Genomic DNA, 26,325 nt, shown 5'->3' on the forward strand with positions numbered 1-26,325 from the left:
TAATTCTGATTTAGGTAGTCTGTTTATGAAAATATGCAGTTGAAACTTTTAAATGGTTGAAGTTGCTTCAACTTAAAATTTGAGTACATGGTCGGTCCTTACTAACCACATAACTAAACATAATTAACTCTATTTGGACACAGCTTATTACATATTCATATGTGGTTAGCAGGAAAATCAAAAGGCACTAAATAGCCCATTAATCCCACTTGCATTCAGACACAAAAATATAAGGATCAATTTATACACAAGACAAACACATTCCACATGCATAGAAAAGTGTTCCTCATAGTGGTGTAGGAACTGAGGCACCTGGGGATGCATGTATATCCATCTTTGAAGGTGGCAGGATGTATTGAGAGAGCAAAGCATATGAGATCTTGGGTTAATTGGGGTATTGCATCCACTTCTGATCACCACACTTGAGGAAAGTTGTGAGAGTCTTTGAGAGGGTGCAGAAGAGATTTACCTGAATGGTTCCAGGGATGGGGAATTTTAGTTACAAGGTTAGGTTAGAAAAGCTGGGATTGTTCAAAGGAGAATGAAAATTTGATACAAGTGCACAAGATTATGGCAGGCTTGGATAAGATAAACAAGGAAAACTGTTCCCATTGCCTGATAGTACAAGGGCTACAGGACACAGGTTTAAGATGCTGGGAAAGAGATGCTGGGGGAATGTGAAGAACTTCTTTATGCAATGTACTGTAATGACATGGAATTTAATGCCCATGAGAGTGGTGGAAGGGAAAACAATCAATGATTTCAAATGGAAAGTGAATGTGCACTTGAGGGAAATTAACCTGCAGGGCTATGGGGATCAAATGGGATATGGGAACTGTGGATTTCTCGGAGGATTGCTGGCATGGACTCAATGGGTTGAATCATCTGCTTTTGTGTCATAAATGACTTTATGATTCTAATTTGTCTGAAATCTGAATATTAATTTCTTCTTCAGCAGTTGAAAGGATAGCACTTGAAGTATCCGGACAGCCAAAAGCAACAGTAATTCCAACTCTTGGTCTGTATTTTTCAATTGAAAATCATAGCATGCTGCATGTTGCGTAATTGGAATGGAATTCAATGCACTGAAACTTGACAGTCATTTCTGCTGTACCATATATAAATTGATCTTATTCAATATTCCATTCATAGAGGGTTTTTATTCCAATTTAGAGTGGGTAAAATGTCATACCAAGTTAACTAAAATCCCAGTTACTTTTAATATTTGATTACTTTTTCTCAATCTCCATATCTGTTATCTCAATCTCTGTTATGACATCAGCTGCAGGTTGCCACTGAAATGATAGGCAACATTAACAGAAACAAATCAAGCTATTTTCTGCAGAATGATTTATTTGAGTCTTTGTAATTAGAATTGTAAACGTTCTTAAATGATGATTGCCACAGTCTGAACTTTCTCCCGAATGTTTTACTGATGTAAACATTTAGTCAACTTTTCCATAAGCAGGTGGAGTCTTCTGTGGACTGAATTTTGCATCTTTATCCTCCATCATATTTGGCATCATATCCTCCTCCTGGTTAAGCAATTAATCTCAAAACTGCATAAACTCCAAATAAAATTGGTGGTTAGAAAATGTGTCGAATGCCTATAGCATTCTCCTGTCATCTCAGATAATGGAAAATATCTCATTGTCAAACTGCTGCACGTAGGCCAAAGCTATTATCTAGAATTACTTACAGATAAAAAATATTACACAGAAGTAAAAGGAGGCAAGATTGACTGCTTCAAATAACACATCTGTCATTTTTACAACTTATTTTGGCAAACTTTTGTGATAAATTTAAGCTTCATATCTTGGGATTTTTGATCCTTTTTATTCAGAGAAAATGTTTTTTGGGATTAAGTTATATTGAAGTGTTATTTTAAAACAAAGCAAATTTACACAGATTTAAAAAACTACAAACCATAGGCATTGTGTTTTCATTGTGTTTTGAAGTCAAATGAGTCAGTTTGTGGAATTCACAACTGACAGTGTGAGGAAGTGTTTCCCTAACACTTGCTCTCCTTTGAAGTTATTTTTCATTCAGATTAATAAGGGAAGCTACCCATACAATGAAAAGTGACAAATTTGATAAGAGTTACTCCTCTGTTATCTGTGATACACTTTTGTCAGTCACCACTCAGAGATAGTTAATGTATGAAATACAGTACATGTTGTGCTTGTGTAATTGTGCTGTTTTTATCCAGAAGTGCTGGAGCCTTTATTCAGCAGAAACAGCCAATTCAGAATTCTCACCAGTGCACAAATATGCAATAATGACTGGAAATTGTGGGCTTGTTTGTAGTTTCTAATCTTATTAAATTAGTTTCAATATTTCTATGGAAATTGGGAAAACCTAACTCCATCAACCTGAAAATATTAGCATTTTCATATCGTACCACTAACCGACATGATCTATAGTTCTGTCTATTTAACTTTTGCTAATTTTACAAAGCACTTTATCTTCTGGCATTAATGCAAAACAAACATATGCAGGGAAAAAATAATAGTTTATAGGAAGAATTGAAATATCTGTACCATTTTCATTATCAACTATCTAATGGGATGTATAGAAAAACTTACTCAAATTTTTCATTATCTCTATACAAATATTTGGAATAGTGTGTTTTGAGAACATTTTTGTATCACTTGTATTTTGAATGAACCTTGCTCTGCCTTGGCCACTTGAGGTCTGTATGTCTAAATCATAGGTGATTATCTATTTCCACTAACATGCTCAGCTAGAGCTGAATCAGCCCATTTCTGATATCAATGTTTTTTCATCACTTTTCCCACCAGTCAATTGCAATGACTGAGAATTGGGATTATAGTCCTGAGTTGGAATAATGATAGTTATCACCAGACTTCTTGGTGTTTTACTTACCTTATAGAACTTTCAGATCTAAGGAAAACGAACATTAACTAGGATGTCCACCCTTTTGCTCTGAATTACCAGTAAGAAAAAAAAGGCAAACTGGTATAATAGCAAAAACTCAAGAATTCTGCACTCTACTGACAATCATTGCGAAGCCTCTCCTTAGTCTTCAACATTCCACTATTTCAGACAGAACTTTCATTCCTGCACCAAATACAGTTCAAAGCTCTCCACAATATCAGATTGCATGAGAAGGGCCTACTCCACAAATCAGATATTTGTTTTGGCCTGTCATTCCTCTGCTAGATATGTGAGCAGAGCAGAAGTTTCTGACACTTCAGTCAGGCCTCTTAATTGAGCCCAGAATCAGCACTGCTGTTGCAGCTGTATCTCGACATTCTGCCTATCCAAAGTATTTTCAACAGCAAGGCTTCACACTTCTGACTCTAATACTCTCTTCCACACCATGCTTGAAACGTATATGTAGAACACAAAATTCTTCCGCAGTTTTCAGAACCAACGTTGCTGGAGCAGGTATTGTACCATGGGAGATAAGTTGCCCATTGTCATCACAATACATTGCTTTCTGTGTCCCAAAAAATACAGAGCAATCTTACAAGATATGTGGCTTTTTTACAATGGTTTCAGCATGCACCTTGTTTCCAAGTACATAACATGCAAAATGAAATGGCAAGCACGGCTTTTCAAAATGAATTTCACTCATGTTGAAACTATTCAGTCTCACAATTGTTTATTTAATTTTGAATTGCCTGTTCATCTTTATCTAAGATTTAGCAAATACACATGAAGATAATACACAAATGGCTCATCTTTATTGTGTACTGACATTTTTAACAATATAGTAAATACTGTAACAGGCAAATGATTACAAATATGAATGCTTTGCAAGACTGTATTAGGTTTTCTGGAAAAAAATTGCCCCACATTTAAAAAGGCTTTTTCTCCCCCTCCTTAATTTCAAAACCATAATGTAGTAGACTCATGCATGCATCAAAATATAAAACATAAAAAATGTACTTCAACTAATATTTTACATTGTTATAATATTTTAGCACGATCTACAAAGAAAAAAGCTGCAAAAATTGGGAAAAATAATTCAAAGGTAAACAAAGGTAAGGGCCCCTCCGCAGCCAATTGCTTTTTTAAATTGTATTTATCAAACAGTTTGAAAAGTAATTCTTCAACCCACAGAGTGCAAAGCTGATATTGCCTTCTTGCTTGATGGAAGCTGGAACCTTGGTAAACGCAGATTTAATCTACAGAAGAATTTTGTCATCAGAGTTACCAATTTGCTTGGTATTGGACCACAAGGACCACTTGTTGGTGTTGTACAAATCAGGTAAACAAAGTGGTAAAAAATTGTGCAAAATTCCTTTCTAAATCTTTGCATAAATCAGACTTAACCAATATTTATATCCCATCAGTGAAAATGCAAGCGCCTGAATTGGTATAAGAGTCACAGTTATGGTGTTTATGGTACACTTTATGTATTACTTGTACAGCGAGAGTCCTAAAACTGAGTTCATCTTGAAAGAATTCACTAATTCAAGGGATGTGGTCAGTGCCATCAAAAATGTGACTTACAGAGGAGGCAGCACCAATGTTGGTGAGTGACATGTTCTCATAACAATGTTATTTTCAATAACACATTTTTAATTTTGGGAAATTAGTGTTTTTCCTGTTATAAGGTCTGTTTCTTTCACTCTGCTTCCCAACAATTAATCAAGCTGTCAACTTGGAATCACATGTTGCCCCAAAAAAACAATCAGCACAGGAAAGTGTTCCTCGGAATTAAGTAATATTGCTTCTCCCTTACTCTAGGCTGTGCATATTATTCCCTAAACAAGATAGTTACAATAACCAAGTATTATGTCTATTATTTCCTTTGGATGGTCCAGCTGTTCAAGATTTCAGAATAAACCTCGCTCTGAAATTTTGATGCAGTGCATTGATAAAGCACTATACCGCACCTCTTGACCACTGGTTTTATGTCTGAGGCCTGGAAAGTGATTCTTTTTTCAGGAAGCCCTCATTTGCCTGACTTTTTATATTCTCTTGTGTAGGTAAATAGCTGTTCTGTGTCAGTGGTGTGTTTCAAAGCACCAATAATTAACTTCTTATTCATCAATAGCGAGTGAAAAGTTTCCACTAATGTTATTAAATCTGCACTTTTTCCAGACAGTTGCACACAAGCTTGCTGGCAACAATTTTCAAAATCTAGAAACAGTAAATCACTGTAGTTAGAAAAAAAGGGCTTATTTTTAATTGAAAACCATTCTGCAAAATGGTCAGTAAGACAGACATTAGTGATGGTGAGTTGTATTTTTAGCATGCTGTTGGAATAAATTGGTCATTATAATTAACTGAAAAGCCGCCATATGTGAGAAAATGGTTCCCTCTATTTCCCTTCACCACTAGGGACAAAAAAACAGAGGACTTCTGCAATTAACATCACAGAGCACAGGCTATGATCTGGGCAGAGTGGAAAAGGTCCCGTGTCTATATTAATGTGGTTCTTTGCCCTATGAACTGCTGACGCATCCCTGCTGAGAAATCAGATGCTGTTAAATCTGCATTTCAGTGGCCTCACTCCTATTCCATGCTCACTATTCTCATTGCTCAATCATTTAATTTGGTGTCTGTGTTCATCCTTTTCCCCTCGATTTTGCATGTTTTTAATCTGCTGCCTTGTTATTCTCAATGGATTAGTCCACTTACTCTAAGAGACAACCTGCACTTGTATCTAATACAAACTGTTTTTCTCATCACAAAAGTTCAACACATATTTACACAGACTCAGTGGATTAAAGGAAGAAACATAAAAAGTGCTGCTAAATAATAAAAGGTAGATAAATGCAAATACTTAAATATTTAGAAATTGTAAAATTGCAAACATGAGTTTGAAAAAAGTAAAAATCAATAAGTAACTGTGAAGAACATGTATACAATTTTTTCTTTTTTCCTGTTGAAAATATGTTGTGAATACTAATACTAATTACATGGAGGCCCATTTATTTACTGGTTTCCCAGTAATGAATCACCTTATCATTTAAATGTGGGGAACAATAATTTTGAAACTGCTACTAACTTTTCCTGGCCGTTATCAGGTCCTGTTCTGCTGAGATATTTCCTACTGTCAGAATAGGCAGACAAGCTTCTTTGAGCTGAAACTCTGAAACTGTTAAGAATTCCTTCAGATGACGTCCTATGAACTTTCCTTCCTCCCTTTCCTCAATTTCTGAACTGAGAATTGGAACTTGCCATGTGATGTGGACAGCTGAGAGTGTTAATATGCACTGTGTGTGACTGCATTGAAACATCAAGTTATTCTACCACTAAACAACTCTAATACTGCATTTAAAAATGCTTTTAGACGATTATTGAAAGCAATTTGGAAGATTCTCCAGTGAATAATTACTTCTTTAGTAATGCCAGCAGGATTAATTATCTGCAATCAATAATGGTAATTGTGGGCTGTAGCGGTAAACCATTGACCACCCTTAAGTGACTTCTTGAAGCGCAAGGATGTCCTTACCTTTGGATGTTATAACACACATTTAGTCATAGACTTAATCATAGCCCCTATTTCTAGACTATTGACATTGCTGGCAGTACTGAAAAGCACAGTATTGAACAACTGGAGAAACTCCAAAATTCCCTAATTGAAAAATAGAAAGCTTTGCTTTCAGATTCATCCCAACAGGAACCAGTTTGGTGCTATTCCAAAGAGCTTTATACGATTGGTCTGAAACTCTTCCATTACAAACAAGAAAATTTAACACTAGACAAAATGCAACAGTCACAAAACTAAACTTTCCAAGGGTTCTCTTTTTAATTTCATGTTGAAGTTGAATTGTAATTTAAGTATTCTGTATTGTTTGTCCCTGGTTAATTTTCAACCTGTTTGCGATGTATCCATCATATTATTTTCTTTTTTAAACCGTATTTTTGCTTGCTGTTTCCAGTTTTGAGTTGGGAACGGATGTGAGTGAGAGCAGCCTGATAGAGGGGGCAAATAAGTTGATTCTCCTCTCTTCTCCAAAAGTGTAACCAAAAAAGGAATTTCTATGGAAAATCCCAAATGCAAAAAAGTTTCATAGAATCAAAGGGCTGAATTTTACACTTCCCTGCCAGCAGCTTTGAAGGCAGAGGGCACATAAAATCCAGCAGGTGGCATTCCCACCCAACCCCGAATTGTCTGAAATTTTATGGGGGCAGTAAGACATTGGCCAGATAAATGGCCAGAGCCTCATTCTGTCCCTGTCAGTAAGCCCACACGATGTGGGAAGCCCAGCAGATTTAGCTGCACGGACCCATAGACTCAGACATCTACAGCACATTTGGCCCATCGTGTCCATGCTGGTCAGCAAAGATCTTACTAAATTAATCCCATTTTCCAGTGCTTGGCCCATAGCCCTGGAGGCTATGGCAATGCAAGTGAATATCTAAATACTTAAATGTTACGAGAGTTTCTGACTCAACCACCCTTTCAGACAGTGAGTTCCAGACTCCCTATTACTCTATTATCAGGAATGTTGAGCTGCCAATCTTGCCCTTTTAGCCATGTCTTGGTCACAGCTATGATATCGTACTCCCAGCTCAAAGCAGAGAAGGTTGAGATGGGCCCTGATAGAGGTGTATAAGATTATGAGGGGCATAGAAAGGGTGGATAGGAAGGCACTTTTTTCATTAGTTGAGGGGTCAATAACCAGGGGGCATAGATTTAAGGTAAGAAGTGGAAGGCTAAGAGGGGAGTTGAGGAGAAATCTTTTCACCCAGAGGGTGGTAGGAGTCTGGAACTCACTGCCTGAAAGGGTGGTTGAGTCAGAAACTCTCGTAACATTTAAGGAGTATTTAGATATTCAGTTGTGTTGCCATAGCCTCCAGGGTTATGGGCCAAGTGCTGGAAAATGGGATTAGTGTTGTCAGGTCTTTGTTGACTGGTATGGATACGATGGGCTGAATGGCCACCTCCTGTGCCGTAAACGTCTATGAGTCTGAGACCCTGCTTCCATTGCTCTCTGGGAAAGAGAATTTTAGAGACTAATGACCCTGGGACAGAAAATAATTCTCCTCATCTTAGTCTTAAATGGGAGACCCCTTATTTTTAAACTATGCCCCTTAATTCTAGTTTCTCCCATAAGAGGTATCATCTTCTCAGTATTCACCATGTCAAGACCCCATGTCAATAAGATCATCTTTGATTCTTCTAAACTCAAATAGATACAGCCCAACCAGTCCAACCTTTCCTCAAAGGATAACCACCTCATCCCAGGAATCAGTCAAGTGAACCTTCTCTGATCTGCTTCTAATGCAATTATATCCTTAAGTAAGGAGACCAAAGCTGTACAGAGCACTCCAGATGTGGTCCCATCAACACCCTCTACAACTGTAGCAAAAGTTCCCTACTTTTATATTCCATTCCCTTGCAATAAATGACAACATTCCATTTGTCTTTCAAATCACTTGCTGTGCTTTACACTAACTTTTTGTGATTCATGTACCACAACACCCAGATCCCTCTATACCACAGAGTTCCACAATCTCTCTCCATTTAAATAATATACTTTTGTATTCTTCCTGCCAAAGTGGACAAGTTCACATTTTCCCCCATTATACTCCATCTGCCTAATTTTTGCCCTCTCACTTAACCTATCTATATCCCTTTGCAGACCCCTTATGTCCTCCTCACAACTTACTCCCCTACCCAACTTTGTGTCATCAGCAAATTTAGCAGCCATACATTTGGCCCCTCACTAAAGTCATTGACATAGATTGTAAATAGTTGAGGCCTCAGCACGGATTCTGATGACAGTCTACTGGTTACAGCTAACCAATCCAAAAATGTCCTAGTTGTTCTGACTTTCTGCTTCCTGCTAGCTAACCAATCTTTGATCCATGCTAATATGTTATTCTCTACGCCATGAGCTGTAATTTTGGGCTGAATTTTCCCAGAATTACACAAGTGCAGAAGTAAAATGGAGTCCTACCCACCGATGAAAATGGTGGGTTTTCACGCTGTATCTTCCCCAGCCCACCTCATTATATATTCACTCCAGTGAAACACACCGTTTCCATGGCAGGCGGGCTCTCATTCCCCGTTGTTACATCACGTGGCAGCCATCTTTAAAAGGCAGCCGCCAACAAAGCACTCATCTCCACCAGCTCAACACCGCTGTCTGGGAGACATGGCCTGCAAAGACAAAAAAACTGCAACTCCCCACTTCAACAACGGGTCCCTTGAGCAACTGCTGCATGGCGTGGAGGCCCCTGGGATGTGCTCTACCCCGCTCTGGCTCCAGGATGGGTAACAATGTCACCAACCCAGCTTGGGAGGCAGTGGCAGCGGTGGTCAGCGCCAACACCCTTCAGAAGAGGACAGCCACCCAGTGCCGCAAAAGGATTAATGATGAGCTCCGTTCCACCAGGGTAAGTCACTCTTTTCATCACTCCCAACTCACACACTCACAAACCCACCACACACCCACAGGGCCCTCATTCACTGCCAGTGCAAGGGACATCAGCATTCACTCTCACACACACACCGTCATTGTCCTCATCCCATCCATGGGACCACTCACCACAGGCCAGGCATACTTAACATCTGGCCCAGCAGGCTTCCTGATACACTCACCCCATCTCTATCCATGCAGGACAAACTACCTCACAAGAGGAGGGAAAGGTCGCAGATGGGTGGAGGGATGCTGGAATTCAAAGTTCTCACAGAGTTTGAAAACAGAGCCATCTAGCTGGCCAGCGATGACCAGGACTGTTCCTGTGCTGATGGTGAGGTTGGCGCTGCTCTACCAAGTGAGGATCCAGCAGTGCAACATCCATCAGACAACCATGCCATGAGTGATGTGCCCTCTTTCACAGGCCACTGCCATGCACTAATTATCTCCCCTTGCTTTCACAGGCACATCTGGGAAGCAGTCGACAGAATCCATGACCCAGAGCCTCTAAGCAAGTTCCGAAGAAACCTCTGAAGAGGAATCTGAAGGCACTCTCCATGAAGTCCCATCACAGTGCTCACCCACACCCTCCACCAGTGCAGGGACACATACCTCAGTGCGAACTAGCTTTAGAGTAGTCTCGGGATCACAATCTGCTGAGCACATCGCACTTTCTGATCCACAGCAGGAGGAGGCAAGGACTTCTCAGGTACCCGGCACTCGGAGGACAGCTGGAGGTCACAGTGTTGCTGAGTGAGAGTCAGCTGACGAGCCTCTGGACTTGGTCATGTCACAGTTGCTGGAGCTGCAAAGACAAGTCAGGGAACAACAGGAAGGGATGTCTGCTGCACTCCTTAGATTGCAAAGCATGATGGAGGAGTCCGTCAGTCTTCAGGCTGAGGTGATAATGCTGGCATTGCAATGCACCGAGGTCAACACTGGCAGGGTGGCAGCCGTCATGGAGACCTTGGTCCAGGATGTCATTCCTGCACCACTGCATGGGCTTAACTCATTGCTGATGCCATAGTTGGCCTCCAACAGTGTGTACATGAGAGGGGTGCTGGGCAGTTCAATCTCACTCCAGCTGCCCCTTCCGCTCCTAGAGTCAGCCAGGGGCCCTCGGGCATGCATAGGGAGGTGGATCAGAAGGTGCACGCTCTAGTGACTCTGGGGGTCTCCAGGCCATCCGAATACCCTTTTCCTGTGATCTTTGCAGCTCCAGCTTCACAGGCCAAGGAGGGTGCTACTGCAGGTCCCCAAAAGCAGGCTGGGGCTCTCCAAGTCTTGGCCCTCCATAGGAAGTCCGCCAAAGTCTCCACAGACAGGGCGTCACAGTCAACAGGCTGCCTCCATCTGTGGATTTTCGGGGAGCACCAAGACGTAGCGGCAGGGTTAGGAAAGTTAAGGAGAATTAGTTGCACAACCTAGGGTGTTGATCATTTGTACATAATGTTCCCTATTGTCAATAAACTCCCAAGAATATCTCCCTGCCTGTGGCTTCTTTTCTGATGAGCAGTGTTCTTGTCACTCAAATGTGAAACCTTTCTGCACAAGACTAAAGGCAGGTGTCTTATTCCAGGGCCTCTTTCCTGTGCTCTATGCAGCCTTCAGACCACAGTGATGGCCCAGCCTCTCACTCCCTGGAAATATTACTGATGCCTGCACCTCGGCAGTGCTGGTCTTTGCTGGCAGAATGTAGTGGGCAGGCACCACAGAGATCTCTCATACTGTGTGCTCTCAGCAACTTTAAGGTGGATCTGGCCACATCACACCAGCATCTGTGACCAGGGATGCTGTGCACCAGCTCCTGAAGGGCTGAGGAGCTGAAGGTGGACACAGCATGAGATGCGTCTAAAGGTTCATGGCTGTGTTTCTGAGATGGTCCTGATCGTGGAGTCCAAGCGAGCTGTCCCGGCCAGACAGGAGTCATTCTCAGAGGCTATGTGACAATCTATGGAGTGTCCTCACTGTATGTTGTTGTCATCCTCCTCCAATTGAGTGACTATTAGTGCCTCCACTGCATCTCCATGACAGGAGCTTTCTCACAGAGGGTATTGGCACTGAGATAAGCCAGCCTGGAGTCAAACGTTCACAACTGTGATGTGGGGATCTACGAGGACATCTCACTGCATGTTGTCATCATCCTCCACAAATCTGGCAGCTATGAGGGCCTGTCAAGTGCACCTGCCTCGTCTAGCCAGTGCGAAAGCTTCATCGCCATCATCGTCCTCCTCATTGGAGGAGATGTGCAGCTCCTCCATCTCTTCCTCAACCAGCTCCTCACCCCATTTGCAGCTCCAGGTTGTAAAGGGCGCAGCAGACGACAACAATGCCTGACACCCTCTGTGGACTGTATTGCAGGGCTCCACCAGACTGGTGCAGGCACCATTACGGCATCTTCAGCATCCCAATGATCTGCTCCACCAAGTTACGAGCTGCTGCATGAGCCTTATTATAGCGTCACTCTGCTGCAGTCTGAGGCCGCCGCATGGATATCATTGTCCCCATGGAGCCAACCCTGCAGCCTCTGTGGACCCTGGAAGACTGCATGGATCTGCGAGCTACTCAGGATGTAGGTGTCATGCACAGTCCCTAGAAACCGTGCACCTATCTGCAGGATGTGTTTCTGGTGGTCGCATACCAGCTGCACGTTCAGTGAGTGGAAGCCCTTGAGGTTGATGAAGTCCACTGAATGTAGCAATGGAGACTTGAGCGCCACATGAGTGTAGTCAATTATACCCTGCACCTGTGGGAATCCCGAGATCAGGGCAAAACCAATGGTTCTTGCATCTTGGCTGTCCCAGTCCTGGGCGAAATGCACAAAGTTGTGTGCCATGGAGAAGATGGCATCCGTGACCTTATGGATGCATTTGTGGGTGGCAGATTGTGATAGCCCACAGAGTCACCTGTGGATCCCTGAAAGGAGCCATGGCAGAGAGATTGAGCGCCGCGGTCACTTTCACAGCCACTGGCAGTGGATGCCCTCCATGACCCCTTGGTGCCAAGTCCTGCAGTAAGTGGCAGATGTGAGCCACCAGGTCCCTAGACATGCGCAGTCGTCGACGACACTGGTTCTCAGTCATCTGCAGGAATGGCAGGTGGCGTCCATAGACCCTGGGTGTCGCTAGGTGCTGACCAGCTATGGCTCGCTGTCGCTGCTGGGCAGTGTGTGCAAGAGCCCCAACTGCCCCTTCATGAGGTTGTTGCTCTTGCGTTTGTGCGGCCAGGAGCCTCAGTCACTCTCCTCAGTCTTCTACAGTCTCTGTAGGCCATCAGGCATACAGCTAGGTCACCAGGATCCATGATCCTGCAGCATGAAGGAGAGATGTGGTTATCATGACTGTACTTAGCACCTTTCCTGGCCCTGTGTGACCTCCACTTAACACTTCCCAGAGAGTGCTGGTCACCCCTTGGATGGCTAGAAATGAGTGCGCCTGGTGGCCCTTTGGTGCCTCCACGTTGCTTGCATGTGCGGGCAGGCTAGGAACCTGACCCCAATCACATCACTGTGGCTGTGCCTGATCTGTCTCAGTTGCAGAGGCATGGTCAGTTTATACAGGTGTCCCTAATGCGTGGCCACTTCCCTCACTTAGCCCTTCCCCCCACCCCAACCTGTGCGCAGGATGCAGCGCCAGGGCAGCACTTGACATCCCCCTGCCCTCAGCAGTCGCCTGTGGGGCCAGGCATCAGTACCCCCCCCCCCCCCCCCCCCCCCCCCCCCCCCCCCCCCCCACACCAAGGCCTGTAAACAACAGGCAAGCTATGAAAAACGCTGCTGCTCACTCACCTCAGTTCCTGTGTTTTGGAATACCTTGGCAGGAAAGCAAGTTTACGGTCAATACAGCGCGGTTCCAAGAGGCTGGTGGGATGGCCTTTTAATTATATGCTAATGTATTACAATTAGCTCCCTGCTGTTGGGCTGAGCGGAAGATCGCGACCTGCCTTCACACCGTCGTGAAGTGGGTCCCGCCATATTTCCCATGCATGCCTCCTATCTCGCCCACCGCCAAGTGGGCTGGGAGAATTTTGCCCTTTGTGTTGCAACCTTTGATGTGGCACCAAAAGACCCTAGGATGAAGTCCATCAGGTCCTGGAGACTTTGCAGCCTTTAGTTTTCTCAGTACCCTTTCCCTGGTGATTCTAACTGTTTTAAGTTCCTCCTTCACTTTCATCTCTTGATTTACAAGTATTTCTGCAATGTTATTTATGTCTTCTACAGTGAAAACAGGCACAAAATATCTATTCAACGCTTCCAGAATTTTATTTCCCATTATTAATTCCCCAGACCTACACTCTAGAACACCAGCGCTCCCTTTAGCTACTTTTTTCCTTTTTAACTACTGGTAGTTAAACTACTTATCTACTCTGTTTTTATATTCCCAGATAGCTTTCTCTCATACTTTCCCCCTCCTTTTATAAAGTAATTCTTAACTGATTTTTAAATTCTGTCCAATCTTCTGGCCGACTATTAATCTTTGCAGAATTGCACATTTTTTCTTTCAATTTGATACTACCTTTAACTTCCTTAGTTATCCATTGATGGTGCATCCTTCTCCGAGAGCTTTTCTTTCTCCCTAGAATGTATCTTTGCTGAGTATTACAAAATAGCTCCTTAAATGTCTGCCATTGCATTTCTACTGACCTCCCCTTAACCTAATTTCCCTATTCAAATTTAACCAGCACCATCTTCATATCCTTGTAATTGCCTTTATGTGAAGTATAAAACACTTGTCTTAGACTCTCTCTCTCAAACTGAATGCAGAATTCAATCATGTTATGATTACTGCTACCTAGATGCTTCTGAGAAAAAGACAGTTTTGATACAGGTTACGTCTGCAATAATTATAGAAAAATTTAATTCCGAAGCTGAGAAGATGACATAAATCTCTCATACATCAGCTCTGAAGAAGATTCACACAGATTCAAAATATTAACTCTGTTTCTCTCTCCACAGATGCTGCCAGATCTGCTGAGTTTTTCCAGCACTTGTTACTTTTATGACATAAATCTAGATGCATCGCTAAAAGAGGCCAAGTTTGAGCTTTAAAAGTCTGTAAACTGAAGAGATTAAAAAAAATGAAGCTCTCAGCAACTAAAAAAGATGCAATGAATCTTTAAAATGGGGGAAATATGGAAGGCAGAATTTTGCCCTTGGTGGGCATGCAGGTCCCACCGGCTTGGCGGCGGGCAGACAGCCGACCCCCGCCACCGAAACAGGGCCTTCCATCATTTTGAGTGGGTGGGCCAATTAAGGCCCGCCCAGCGGCCTATCCGACGGGAAGTACCATGTGCTTCCCGTGCAGGGGGGTGGGGGGGGAATCCCCAACGGTTAAAGTGCGCTGTTTCGCGCATGCGCACAAAAGAGTGCACTACTCCCTGGGACAAAGTGCTGTCTCAGAGAGATCACTGACAGTCCAGAAAACTTAAAAAATAGAAATATTTAAAAATTAACATGTCCCCCTCATGTTAATATATATCACATAAAATGTATTAAAGTTTTTAAAAACGGACATGAAATCTCATCCTGCCAGTGGATGAGGTTTCATGTATTATCAGGAACCTGCTGGGGCTCCTGGCCTGCCCACCAGCCTTAAGGTTGGACGGGCAGGTCTTTAATTATCTTAATTAGCCTGTCAATGGCCTCAATTGGCCATTGACAGGTTGGCAGGCAGGCAGTTGATTTCGCTGTCCGCCACCTTCCTAAAAATGTCGGGGATTCCTCCTGATGTCATCCTGCATCATTTTCCCATCGGTGAGCGGGCCCCACCCCCAAATTGCCAACAGGAAAATTCAGGCCGGAGACTCTGTTCATAGGAAATGTTAGAACAGGAAAGTCAACAGATGGAAGAATAAGGGTGCAGCCATCAATCATGTACGTCATACTGTTAAGCCCACATTATGTACCCTAAGTTCTCCTGAGGTTAAGTGTACTGTAGGGCTGCAGTCAAACATAGAATAGACTAAGCAGTTTCCCTACCCAGGCACTACTGAACCAATTTGATTTCTTCAAAGAACCCAGCAGCTTTCACAGGCATTTTCTGGCAGTTGCAGTGGTGGATTGTGCACTTTCAATCGCTGCGTTGTTGATCCAGTAGCATTACCACTAGGTTACCTAGGTTTCCTGCGTGTCCCCCAAAAATCTGTCTACATATGCCTTGAATATATTTAATGACCCAGCCTCCACTGCTCACTGGGTAAGTGAATTCCACACATTAATGACCCCCAAGAAAATTAATTCTTCCTCATCTCTGTCTTAAATGGAAAACTCCTTATTTTGAAACTATGCTCCCTAGTTTCCCTCACAAGAGAAACATCCTCTCAGCATTTACCCTGCCAAGCCCCCTCAGAGTATTATATATCTCATTAAAATTACGTCTTGTTCTTCTAAACTCCAATGAGTGTAAGCCCAACCTGCTTGAGCTTTCCTCATGAGACAACCTCCCAGGAATCAGCCTTCTCTGAACTGCTTCCAATGCAACGATGTCCCTCCTTAAGTAAGGTGACCAAATCTGCAAGCAGTATTCGAGGTGTTGGTTGAGTTTAAAAATAAGGGGTCTCCCATTTAAGATGGAGATGAGGAGAATTTTTTCTCTCAGAGGGTCGTTTGCCTATGGAATTCTCTTCCCAAGAGAGCAATGGAGGCAGGATCATTGAAGATTTTTAAGGCTGAGTTAGATAGATTCTTGACTGACAAGGAAGTCAAAGGCTATAGGGAGTAAACAGGAAAGTAGAGGCCACAATCAGATCAGTCACGATCTTATCAAATAGCAGAGCAAGCTCAAGAAGCTTAATGGTCTGCTCCTGCTCACAGTTGCAGCAAGACTTCCCCACTTTTATACTCCACCCCCCTTGTAATAATGGCCAACATTCTGTTTGCCTTCTTAATTACTTGCTGTACCTGCATGCTGACTTTTTGTGATTCATGTGCAAGGACACTCAGGGCCCTCTGTATCACAGCATCCTGCAGTTTCTCTCCATTTTAACAATACTTGGCTTTGCTATTCCTCCTGCCAAGTGGACAATCTCACATTTTCCCACATTATACTCCATCTGCTAAATTTTTGCCCACTCCGGTAACCTGATCCCTTTGCAGGCTTTTTGTATCCTCAACTTGCTTTTCTAACTACTTGTTTTTCATCAGCAAATTTGGCAATAATACAGTTGGTCCCTTCATCCAAGTCATTAACATAGATTGTAAACAGTTGGTGCCCCAGCACCGGATCTTGCGGCACTCCACTAGTTACAGTTTGCCAACCTGCAAATGACCCACTAAGTGACCTAGATGAGCAGTGCTGTTAAAAAAGTCTTTAAATAATTGAAAGATCTTGATTATCAGTGCAATGAATTTGTGCATGAATCGCAAAAGGTTAACATGTAGGTACAGCAAATAATTAGAAAAACTAATAGAATGTTTTTGTTTATTAGGAGGGGAATTGAATACAAAAGTTGAGAAGCTATGCTTCAGTTAAACAGGGCATTGTGAGACCACATATGCAGTATGGTGTACAATATTGGTCTCCTTATTTAAGGAATGATGTAAATGCATTGGAAGCTGTTCAGAGAAGGTTTACAAGACTGATAACAGGAATGGGCAGGTTGTCTTATGAGGAAAGTTCGGACAGCCTAGGCTTGTATCGCTAGAGCTTAGAAGATTAAGAGGTGGCTTGATTGAAACATCTAAGATCCTGAGGAGTCTTGACAGGGTGGATGTGGAAAGGATTCTCTTGTGGGAGAATCTAGAACTAGTGGTCACTGTTTAAAAATAAGCGGTCACCCATTTAAGACAAGAGGTGAGAAGAAATGTTTTCTCCCAGAGGGTCCTGAGTCTTTCTTGAAAGGGTGGAAGCAGAGTCTTTGAATATTTTTAAGGCAAAGCTAGATAGATTCTTGTTAAGCAAGGAGATAAAAGGTTATCGGGGGTAGGTGAGAATATGGAGTTGAGGTTACAATCAGATCAGCCATGATATTGAATGGCGGAGTAGGCTCGAGGAGCCAAGTGGCCTAGTCCTGCTCCTAATTCGTACGTTAATGAGAAAAAATAAAGGTGTGCACTATACCTATACATTCTGAAAGAAGCTGAGGAATGCAGAGTGGATTCATTCAAAAGACATGGGAAGTTTGGATATTGTGTCAACAAGTGCACTGATGTGGAGAAGAAACCGTGATAAGGAGAACAGAATCTTGAGGAACCACTGATTGAAGTTAGCTATCAACTACACCTGAAATGGAAATATTTAATGTAAAGCAGTATGTACTGCTTTTGCCAGAACACAAAAACATTTCTGTTCTCTGATTTTGAAGTATAAGTCTTTGAAAGCAAAAACTTCAAAGTTATGGCTAGTAAGTGGTATGCATTTGTTGTAATGTTGGCTGACACCATTGAATTCTACTTGCTAGCTGCAGTGGGAGAGTTTAAATCCAGGCCTAGTGATCTAAAAACAAAACAGTTAATTCCTGTTTCTTTCCCCATTTCCAAACCCTAATTGGTTTGCTTCCTACTTCTTTTTAGATGAATCTGACTTTTTTATGATCCGTTGAGAACTCTCCTACCTCAGTGGTTCACTTCTTAAATCATAGATGTTTTCCTGTTTTCCTCTATTCTAAATATTTTTGCTACCTGGTTAATGCTCAAATAACATTTCTTGTAGATTAAATTTAACAAATTCTACTTGCCAAGCAACAAAATATTTGAGGGCAATGTATCAGTACAGCTAATGGAGCCTCACAAAATGCTGGCATAAAATGTGTTGGTCAAAAGTTTAATTCCAACAAAATACTCAGTTCTTAAATTGAGTGATGCTGTTTGACCAAGGGTGGGGGCGGAGAGGGAGTGGATCTGCTTGGATGGTGCCTCATATCTCCTAGCAGCTGCTAAAGAGGCCAGGAGCATAGTTTAGCCTTCTCCTCGTGCCCACTGACCTTCTAATATTCACATGGACTCGGAAGACTCAAGGATATGGGGATAAGTCTCAAAAAAGTTGATTAACTGATTAAAAATACCATGGAACAATCAATTTTTGTCACAGAAGCCTCCCTGAGCATCTCGAAATTAAATTGCTCAGAGTTTCTGGAAACATTCTCCCAAAGTTATTCATAATGCCAATTTTATACACTAGGTAAAGCTCTAATCCACACAACAGAAAGCTTTTTCACACCTGATAAGGGTACACGGACTGGGTATCCAAAAGTCATAGTTGTTCTGGTGGACGGATGGCCCTCAGATGAAATTGAAAGAGCAGCAAATTTGGCCAGAGAATCTGGCATGAATGTTTTTATCATTACAATTGCAAAAGCCCTTCCAGAAGAGCAAAAGATGGTCCAAGACCCCAATTACATGGAAAAGGTAAGGCCATTTCACAAGTTATTATAATTAGAACCTAAAAACATAAGAAATAGGAGCAGGAGTTGGCCAGTTGGCCCATCGAGCCTGCTCCACCAGTCAATAAGATCATGGCTGATCTGGCTGTGGCCTTAATTCCACTTTCCTGCGTGTCCCCCAAAAATCTGTCTACGTATGTCTTGAATATATTTAATGACGGTATCACTGGGGAAGAGAATTCCACACATTAATGACCCCAAGAAAATAAATTCTTCCTCATCTCTGTCTTAAATGGAAAACTCCTTATTTTGAAACTATGCTCCCTAGTTTCCCTCACAAGGGAAACATCCTCTCAGCATTTACCCTGCCAAGCCCCCTCAAGAATATTATATATTTCATTAAAATTACCTCTCATTCTTCTAAACTCCAATGAGTATAAGCCCAACCTGCTTAACCTTTCCTCATGAGACAACCTCTTCATCCCAGGAATCAGTCTTCTCTGAACTGCTTCCAATGCAACAATGTCCCTCCTTAAGTAAGGTGACCAAATCTGCAAGCGGTATTTGAGGTGTGGTTTGAGTTTAAAAATAAGGGGTCTCCCTTTTAAGATGGAGAACAATAGTCGGTCCCTTCCTCCAAGTTATTAACATAGATTGTAAACAGTTGAGGCCCCAGCACTGATTCTTGCAGCACTCCACTGGTTACAGTTTGACAACCTGAAAATGACCCATTTACCCCAGCTCTCTTATTTCCTGTTAGGCCCTCAGCATTACAGATGCCAGTCTTCAGCCAATTCAATTCACTCCACGTGATATCAAGAAACAGTGGAAGGCACTGGATATGGCAAAGGCTATGGGTCCTGACAAAATTCCGGCAAAAGTACTGAAGACTTGTGCTCCAGAACTTGCCGCGCCCCTAGCCAAGCTGTTCCAGCACAGCTACAACACAGGCATCTATCCAGCTATGTGGAAAATTGCCCAGGTATGTCCTGTATACAAAAAGCAGGACAAATCCAACCCAGCCAATTACCGTCCCATTAGTTAACTCGCGATCATCAGTAAAGTAATGGAAGGGGTCTTCAACAGTGCCATCAAACAGCACTTGTTTAGCAATAACCTGCTCACTGATGCCCAGTTTGGTTCCACCAGGGCCACTCAGCGCCTGACCTCATTATAGCCTTGGACAAAAGAGCTGAACTCCCGAGGTGAGGTGAGAGTGACTGCCCTTGACATCAAGGCTGCATTTGACCGACTTTGGCATCAAGAAGCCCAAGCAAAACTGAAGTCAATGGGAATCAGGGGAAAAACTTTCCACTGGTTGGAGTCATACCTAGCACAAAGGAATATGGTTGTGGTTGTTGGAGGTCAATCATCTCAGCTCCAGGACATCAGGAGTTCCCAGGGTAGTGTCCTCGGCCCAACCATCTTCAGCTGCTTCAGCAATGACTTTCTTTCCATCATAAAGTCAGAAGTGGGAATGTTCGCTGATGATCGCACAATGTTCAGCGCCATTTGTGAGTCCTCAGATACTGAAACAGTCCATGTCCAAATGCAGCAAGACATGGACAATATCCAGGCTTGGGCTGACAAGTGGCAAGTAACATTTGTGCCAATTAGCGCCAGGCAATGACCATCTCAACAAGAAAGAATCTAACCATTACCCCTTGACATTCATTGGCATTATCATCACTGAATCCCTCACTATCAACATCCTGGGGGTTGCCATTGACCAGAAATTGAACTAGACTGGCCATATACATACTGCAGCTACAGGAGCCAGAGGCTATGAATCCACCTCCTGACTCCTCAAAGCCTGTCCACCAACTACAAGACACAAGTCAGGAGTGTGATAGAATATTCCCCACTTGCCTGGATGAGTGCAGCAACACTCAAGGAGCTTGACAAAGCAGGTCAAAGCAGCTCGCTTGATTGGCACCACATCCATAAACATTCACCCCCTCCATCTACAAGATTCACTGTAGGAATTCACTGAGGGTCCTTAGAGAGCACCTTCCAAACCCACGACCAGTAGCATCTAGAAGGACAAGGGCAGCAGATAGATGGGAACACCACCACCTGGAAGTTCCCCTCCAAGTCACTCATCATCCTGACTTGGAAATATAACGCTGTTCCTTCACTGTTACTGGGTCAAAATCCTGGAACTCCCTTCCTAATAGCACTCTGGGTGTACCTATACCACATTGACTGCACCACCACCACCACCTCAAGGGCAACTAGGGATGGACAATAAATGCTGGCCCAGCCAACAATGCCCACATCCCATGAATGAACAAAAAAAAGTTAGCCAGTCCTCTATCCATGCTAATATATCACCCCAACACCATGAATCTTGTGGAGTAAAATTTTATGTGACACCTTACCAAATGCCCTTAGGAAATCCAAATACACTACATCTACTGGTTCTCTTTTTTCACTCTGTTTATTACATCCTCAAAGAACTCTAATAAATTTGTCAAACGTGATTTCTCTTTCACAAAACATATTGACAGCCTGTTTGGATAATGATTTTCTAGCAGTTTTGCAAAGATAGATGTTATGCTAACTGGCCGATAGTTTCCTGCTTTCTGTCTCCCTTCTCTCTAAGAGGTGTTACATTTGTATTTTTCCAACCCTCTGGGACCTTTCCAGAATCTAGGGAATTTTGGAAAATTACAATCAATGCATCCACTATCTCTGCAGCCTATCTTTTAAGACCCTAGGATGCAGGTCACCTTGTCAGCTTCAAGTCCCATTATTATTCCCATTACTTTTTCTATAGTGATAGTGATTGTTCCAAGTTCCTCCATCCCTTTTGCCTCTTGATTTTCAACTACTCTTGGGATACTTTTTATGCCTTCTACTGGGAAGACAGAAACAAAATACTTGTTCAAAACCTCTGCTATTTCCTTATTTCCCATTATTAATTCCCCAATCTAAGGGACCAATGCCCGCTTTAGCTACTCTTTTCCTTTTAACATACACATAGAAGCTTTTACCATCTGTTTTTATATTTATTACTTGTTTTCATTCATACCCTAATTTATCCCTTTCTTTTTTTAGCCATCCTTTGCTGGTTTCTAAAACCTTCCCAATCTTTGGCCTACCACTAATCGTCATAGCAGGGCAGGCCTTTTCTTTCAATTTGGTACCACCCTTAGCTTCCTTAGTTAGTCATGGATGGCGCATCCTTCTGGTAGAATCTTACTTCCTCAATGGAATACATCTTTGTTAAGAGTTATGGAAAATCTTAAATGTCTGCCACTGTCTTACTATCCTTTAACCTATTTTCCTAGTCCACTTTAACCAACTCTGTCTCCATACCCTTGTAATTGTCTTTTAAGTTTAACGCACTAATTTCAGACCTGCATTTCTCACTCTCAAACGGAATGTGAAATTCTGTCATGTTATGATATTTGCCTAGAGGATCCTTTACTATGAGGACCTTAATTAATCCTGTCTTATTATACAATACAAGTTTCAAAATGGCCTGATCCCTGGTAGGTTCCTAAATGTATTGTTCTAAGAAACTGGTCCAATTACACTTTATGAAGTCATCTTCTTGAAAACTCTATTTTTTGATGCATACTCTGTCCTACTGTGTAATTACTGTTCGGAGGCCTATGAACTACTATCACCTGTGACTTCTTTGCTATTTTTTTTATTTCCACCCAAACTGATTTTTACCTCTTGATCTTCTGAACCAAGATGATTCCTCACTACTGCACTGATCTCATCTGTTATCAACAGAGCTATCCCTCCTTTTCCCTTCCCACCTATCCTTCGAAAATGTCAAAACCCCTTGAATATTCAGGTCCCAGCCTTGAGAACATTACAACCATGTCTCTGTAATGGCTAATTGATTATAACCTACAGCTTTTCAATGAGACAGGTTAAATAATGCATTTGTATTTACAGCAGTAAACAAGAACATTAGAGACTTACCATTTTCAATCCACTACACCTGACATCTCAACAGCTCCCCTCAGCATTTTGCTACACGTGCATGTGCTGCCATATCTGTAAAATTATTTTGCTTTTAGTCTTCATTATCTTGTAAAATAGTTATTCTAATCGTAATAATTCTGTACCTGGTATTGTTTAATTTGATGCATTTCTTAATGATTTCTGAGCAGATATTATGAAATTAACAAAGTTGCTAAATTTAGGCAACTCAGAGAATAAGACAGAGATTCACTGAAACACACCTCTGCTAGATACACACATCAAAAGAACCAAACGCAAATTGGCTGGATACAATCAGTTTATAATTTACATAAATTGTTATGGATTCACCACAATTTTGGCTTTTTCTGTATTATTTCTGCTCCGTTGCTTTTTTTTCTTAAGAGATATATTACCAATTTTTAAAGTTGAGGCTTCATATTGTTGCAAAATGTATTTAAAAATTTAAGACTGAAGTTGCTGGGCTGAATTCTGGCTTGTAGCACGAGTGCATTCGAGGTCAGCAATCTGCTTCACCATTACTGCAACCTTTAGCAGTAACTTTAAAAGGTTCAATCATCTGATAGTATTTCATACTTCATTTTTAAGCATTTTAATGTCAGCAAGAACCAACAATGTTAGCAAGAATCAATATTGCTTTTCTTATTAACATTATAAACTTAACCAGCATTTGGACATTTGCTAACTCCAGTTACTGGTATCAAATATGCAATATAATTGTATCATTTATTACTCAACAATGATTGCCTCCAAAAAAGAGCAAACGTGACAGAAGTGTTTCACTGTCACCACAGTAATAATCATTATTTGCTTTCTAATCGTTTTCTCCGTTCTCAGATTGTTTGCAAAAACAATGGACTGTTTTCCTATGCTATTCCAAACTGGTTTGGGATGTACAAGTTTCTAAAACCTTTAGCACAAAGGTTGTGCTCCTACAGCCAGATGACATGCAGTAGAACATGTTACAATTCAGTAAACCTTGGCTTCCTAATCGATGGATCGAGCAGCGTCGGAGATGTCAATTTTCGCACCATTCTAGACTTCATCTCTGAAATTGTGAAACCCTTTGACATTCATCAGATCGGTGCAAGAGTTGGTGCTGTTCAGTTCACGTACAATCAGAGAACTGAATTTGATTTTGGTGAATATTTAACAAAGGATGCAGTGCTAAATGCTGTCAGTAACATCCGTTACTGGAGTGGTGGCACAGCCACCGGGGAAGCAATTACTTACACCACACAGAATCTGTTTGGAAAACTGAAGAACAACAATATGAACGTGCTGATTGTCATTACTGATGGCCAATCTTATGATGATGTTAAAGCTCCATCAACTGAGGCACATCAATCAGGTAACTAATCTCTCTGGATAATAAAAACGTAATCACAGCTAAGATAGCTAGAGCGTGGTGCAGCTTTTTTTTTACAATAAATGAGTATAATATGCTCTTCAGTTTAAATTCACACTGAGCTACCAACACCATGTCACCCCCCAGTAGAGGGATAAAGCAGCCAATACACTCCCAGAGGTCTACCAGAGTCAGTAGGAAGAGCCGCTCGGGTTTAATTATCTGCAAGTTTCTGTTCCTATTACTTCTGTTCATGTGACTGATGGAAAGGATAAATTTGGGAAATTCCTGTAAATGCAATTGTAACCACAGTACTAGTACTCCTTTGCACTCCCCAATGTTGTAAAATATTTAGGTTGAACAATTCGTGATAAAATCACTGCACTGATGCACCTCCAGAGACCTTTTTTTAAATAAAAGACAGTATATTCTAAAACACACCATGGATTTGCAAGAGAAATAAATAGCCTGAAATGACATTTTAATGAGTTCAAATTGAACAAGAAGACAGATTAGCATTTTGAGTGACCAGGTGCTTGCATGGAAAGAAAGCATGATGAAAGAAAAACTTGCATTTATAGAGAGCCTTAAAGAACTCTGGGGTATGATGACTGCTCGTGGTCTTGGTCATTGCTAAATGTTAACAGAATGAAATTCAATAAAATAAAATTTGCTAACAGTGGTTTTCAGAAGCTACACTCGAAAAGGATATACATTAACTAATCAGTCAGCAGCATTGTCTGCAGTAAAGAACATTTTAGGTTCCACATTAGAATCCAAATATTGAGGAATTGCAAGTGGGACCTACTTGGACATCAAAAAGGGGAGAAAAGTTATCAGAGGTAGGTTGGAATGTGGGGTTGAGGTTACATTCAGATCAGCTATGATCTTATTGAATGGTGCAGCAGGCTCGAGGGGCCAATTGGCTTACTTCTGCTCTTAATTCACATTATTCCCCCTAGGAAGTTTATGCACAGAACCTAATGTAATATTGGGTTGATTTTCAAAACTGAAATTTTTGTCTTAGGAGTTTATGATTTTCTACATTTTGTTTTAGGTACCATAATATATTCAGTTGGAATATCATGGGCAATGCAAGATGAACTCAAAGCAATGGCTTCAGAACCCAAAGATTCACATACTTTCTTTGTGAGAGATTTCCCGATGGTCAACAAGGTTGTGCCTGATATCCTTAAAGGCATTTGCAAAGATTATTTGGCAGTAACAAAGTGATCCAGCAGCTACCATATGCCTTGATTTTCAAAGGGAATGAACCGTTTCTTGCCAACAACTCTTATGACAATATTAACAAACATTCTAATGCAGTATTTTGTAGAAATCTAGGCCTGAATATTAACATATGGTACTGCATGTGCTTTTTCTCTTATTTTACAAATTATTCAAAATGAAATCAGGAATGGAAAGGCTTAGTTTACATGACAGTATGTAAGAAGAGTTACCTTTATAACTGGAGCTTGCATTATGTAAGAGACAATGTATTGCATGTTGGAGAAAAGTCATGTTACTGGTTTAGTAAGTGTGTTTGAAAATAGTGTGATGGTCATTTGATTTCAGTGACAAGTAACCTCAGTTAAAGGCTCTAGACTGGTTTAAAACGTATTTAACATAACTTCCTGAAAGCTGTGTGAACTAATTTTTACAAATACCCTACAGTTTAAAATAAATATCAGTCTGTTATTAAATTTGATTGAGTAAGGAAGCGGGTATTTATGTTTACACCGGATCTGGTTTTAGATAATTTAGCTAATTTCCCACAATGTTGGTTTTGATTGATATGAAAATAAACTTGAACAGCAGAAGTTCAAGTGCAGAAGAAAAAGTATCACCCTGAAAATAGAAGCAATATTTAGCATTGAAAGTCTCCCTGAAACTGGGCAATGTTTTGCATTTGCAGAACATACTGACTTTTACATGTTGAAATTGGGACCACTTATCCCCCCACCCACCCCCAAGCTTACGTGAAATCCGGTGTGATGACATCAGGGCGCCACCCTGATGTCATTACACTGGTCTCCAATAATACAGGAAGTTGGGCAGGAACCGAAATTGTCAGCCCATCCACTTTTTAAAGAGCTAATTAACAAGCTATTAAGCTTGTTAATTGGCCAATAGACTGAGATTTCATGTTGCCCTCACCAGTTTTCAATGGATGCGTGGGAACATCTTTGGAGGGAATTACGCCAGGAAGCATTGCAACGACAAATAGAAGGCTGCAAGAAGGACTATGGCTGGAGAAGGTGGGAGAGATTGCTAGTGTTGCAAGCTACTTTAATAATCATTTTGAGCATTTGCTGGGAAATATTGTCAGGGAAGGGTGCCTAGAGA

At 41.6% G+C, this 26,325-nt stretch overlaps 1 protein-coding gene across 2 annotated transcripts in view; it reads left to right on the plus strand.

Moving 5' to 3' along the window:
* coch (coagulation factor C homolog, cochlin (Limulus polyphemus)) overlaps positions 1-25,682 on the plus strand; it is a 61,878-nt gene extending 36,196 nt beyond the window's left edge. For both annotated transcript variants that reach the window (XM_041214743.1, XM_041214745.1), the window contains exons 6-12: positions 956-1,018; positions 3,951-4,010; positions 4,090-4,237; positions 4,401-4,504; positions 18,467-18,693; positions 23,469-23,982; positions 25,037-25,682. In XM_041214743.1, the coding sequence (XP_041070677.1) occupies positions 956-1,018; positions 3,951-4,010; positions 4,090-4,237; positions 4,401-4,504; positions 18,467-18,693; positions 23,469-23,982; positions 25,037-25,212 (1,292 nt within the window). In that variant the 3' untranslated portion in view covers positions 25,213-25,682. The remainder of the gene's footprint in view (positions 1-955; positions 1,019-3,950; positions 4,011-4,089; positions 4,238-4,400; positions 4,505-18,466; positions 18,694-23,468; positions 23,983-25,036) is intronic.
* Positions 25,683-26,325: the final 643 nt, after the last annotated feature.

This window comes from Carcharodon carcharias, chromosome 20 (assembly GCF_017639515.1).
Source record: "Carcharodon carcharias isolate sCarCar2 chromosome 20, sCarCar2.pri, whole genome shotgun sequence".
In the NCBI taxonomy this organism is placed as follows: Eukaryota; Metazoa; Chordata; class Chondrichthyes; order Lamniformes; family Lamnidae; genus Carcharodon; species Carcharodon carcharias.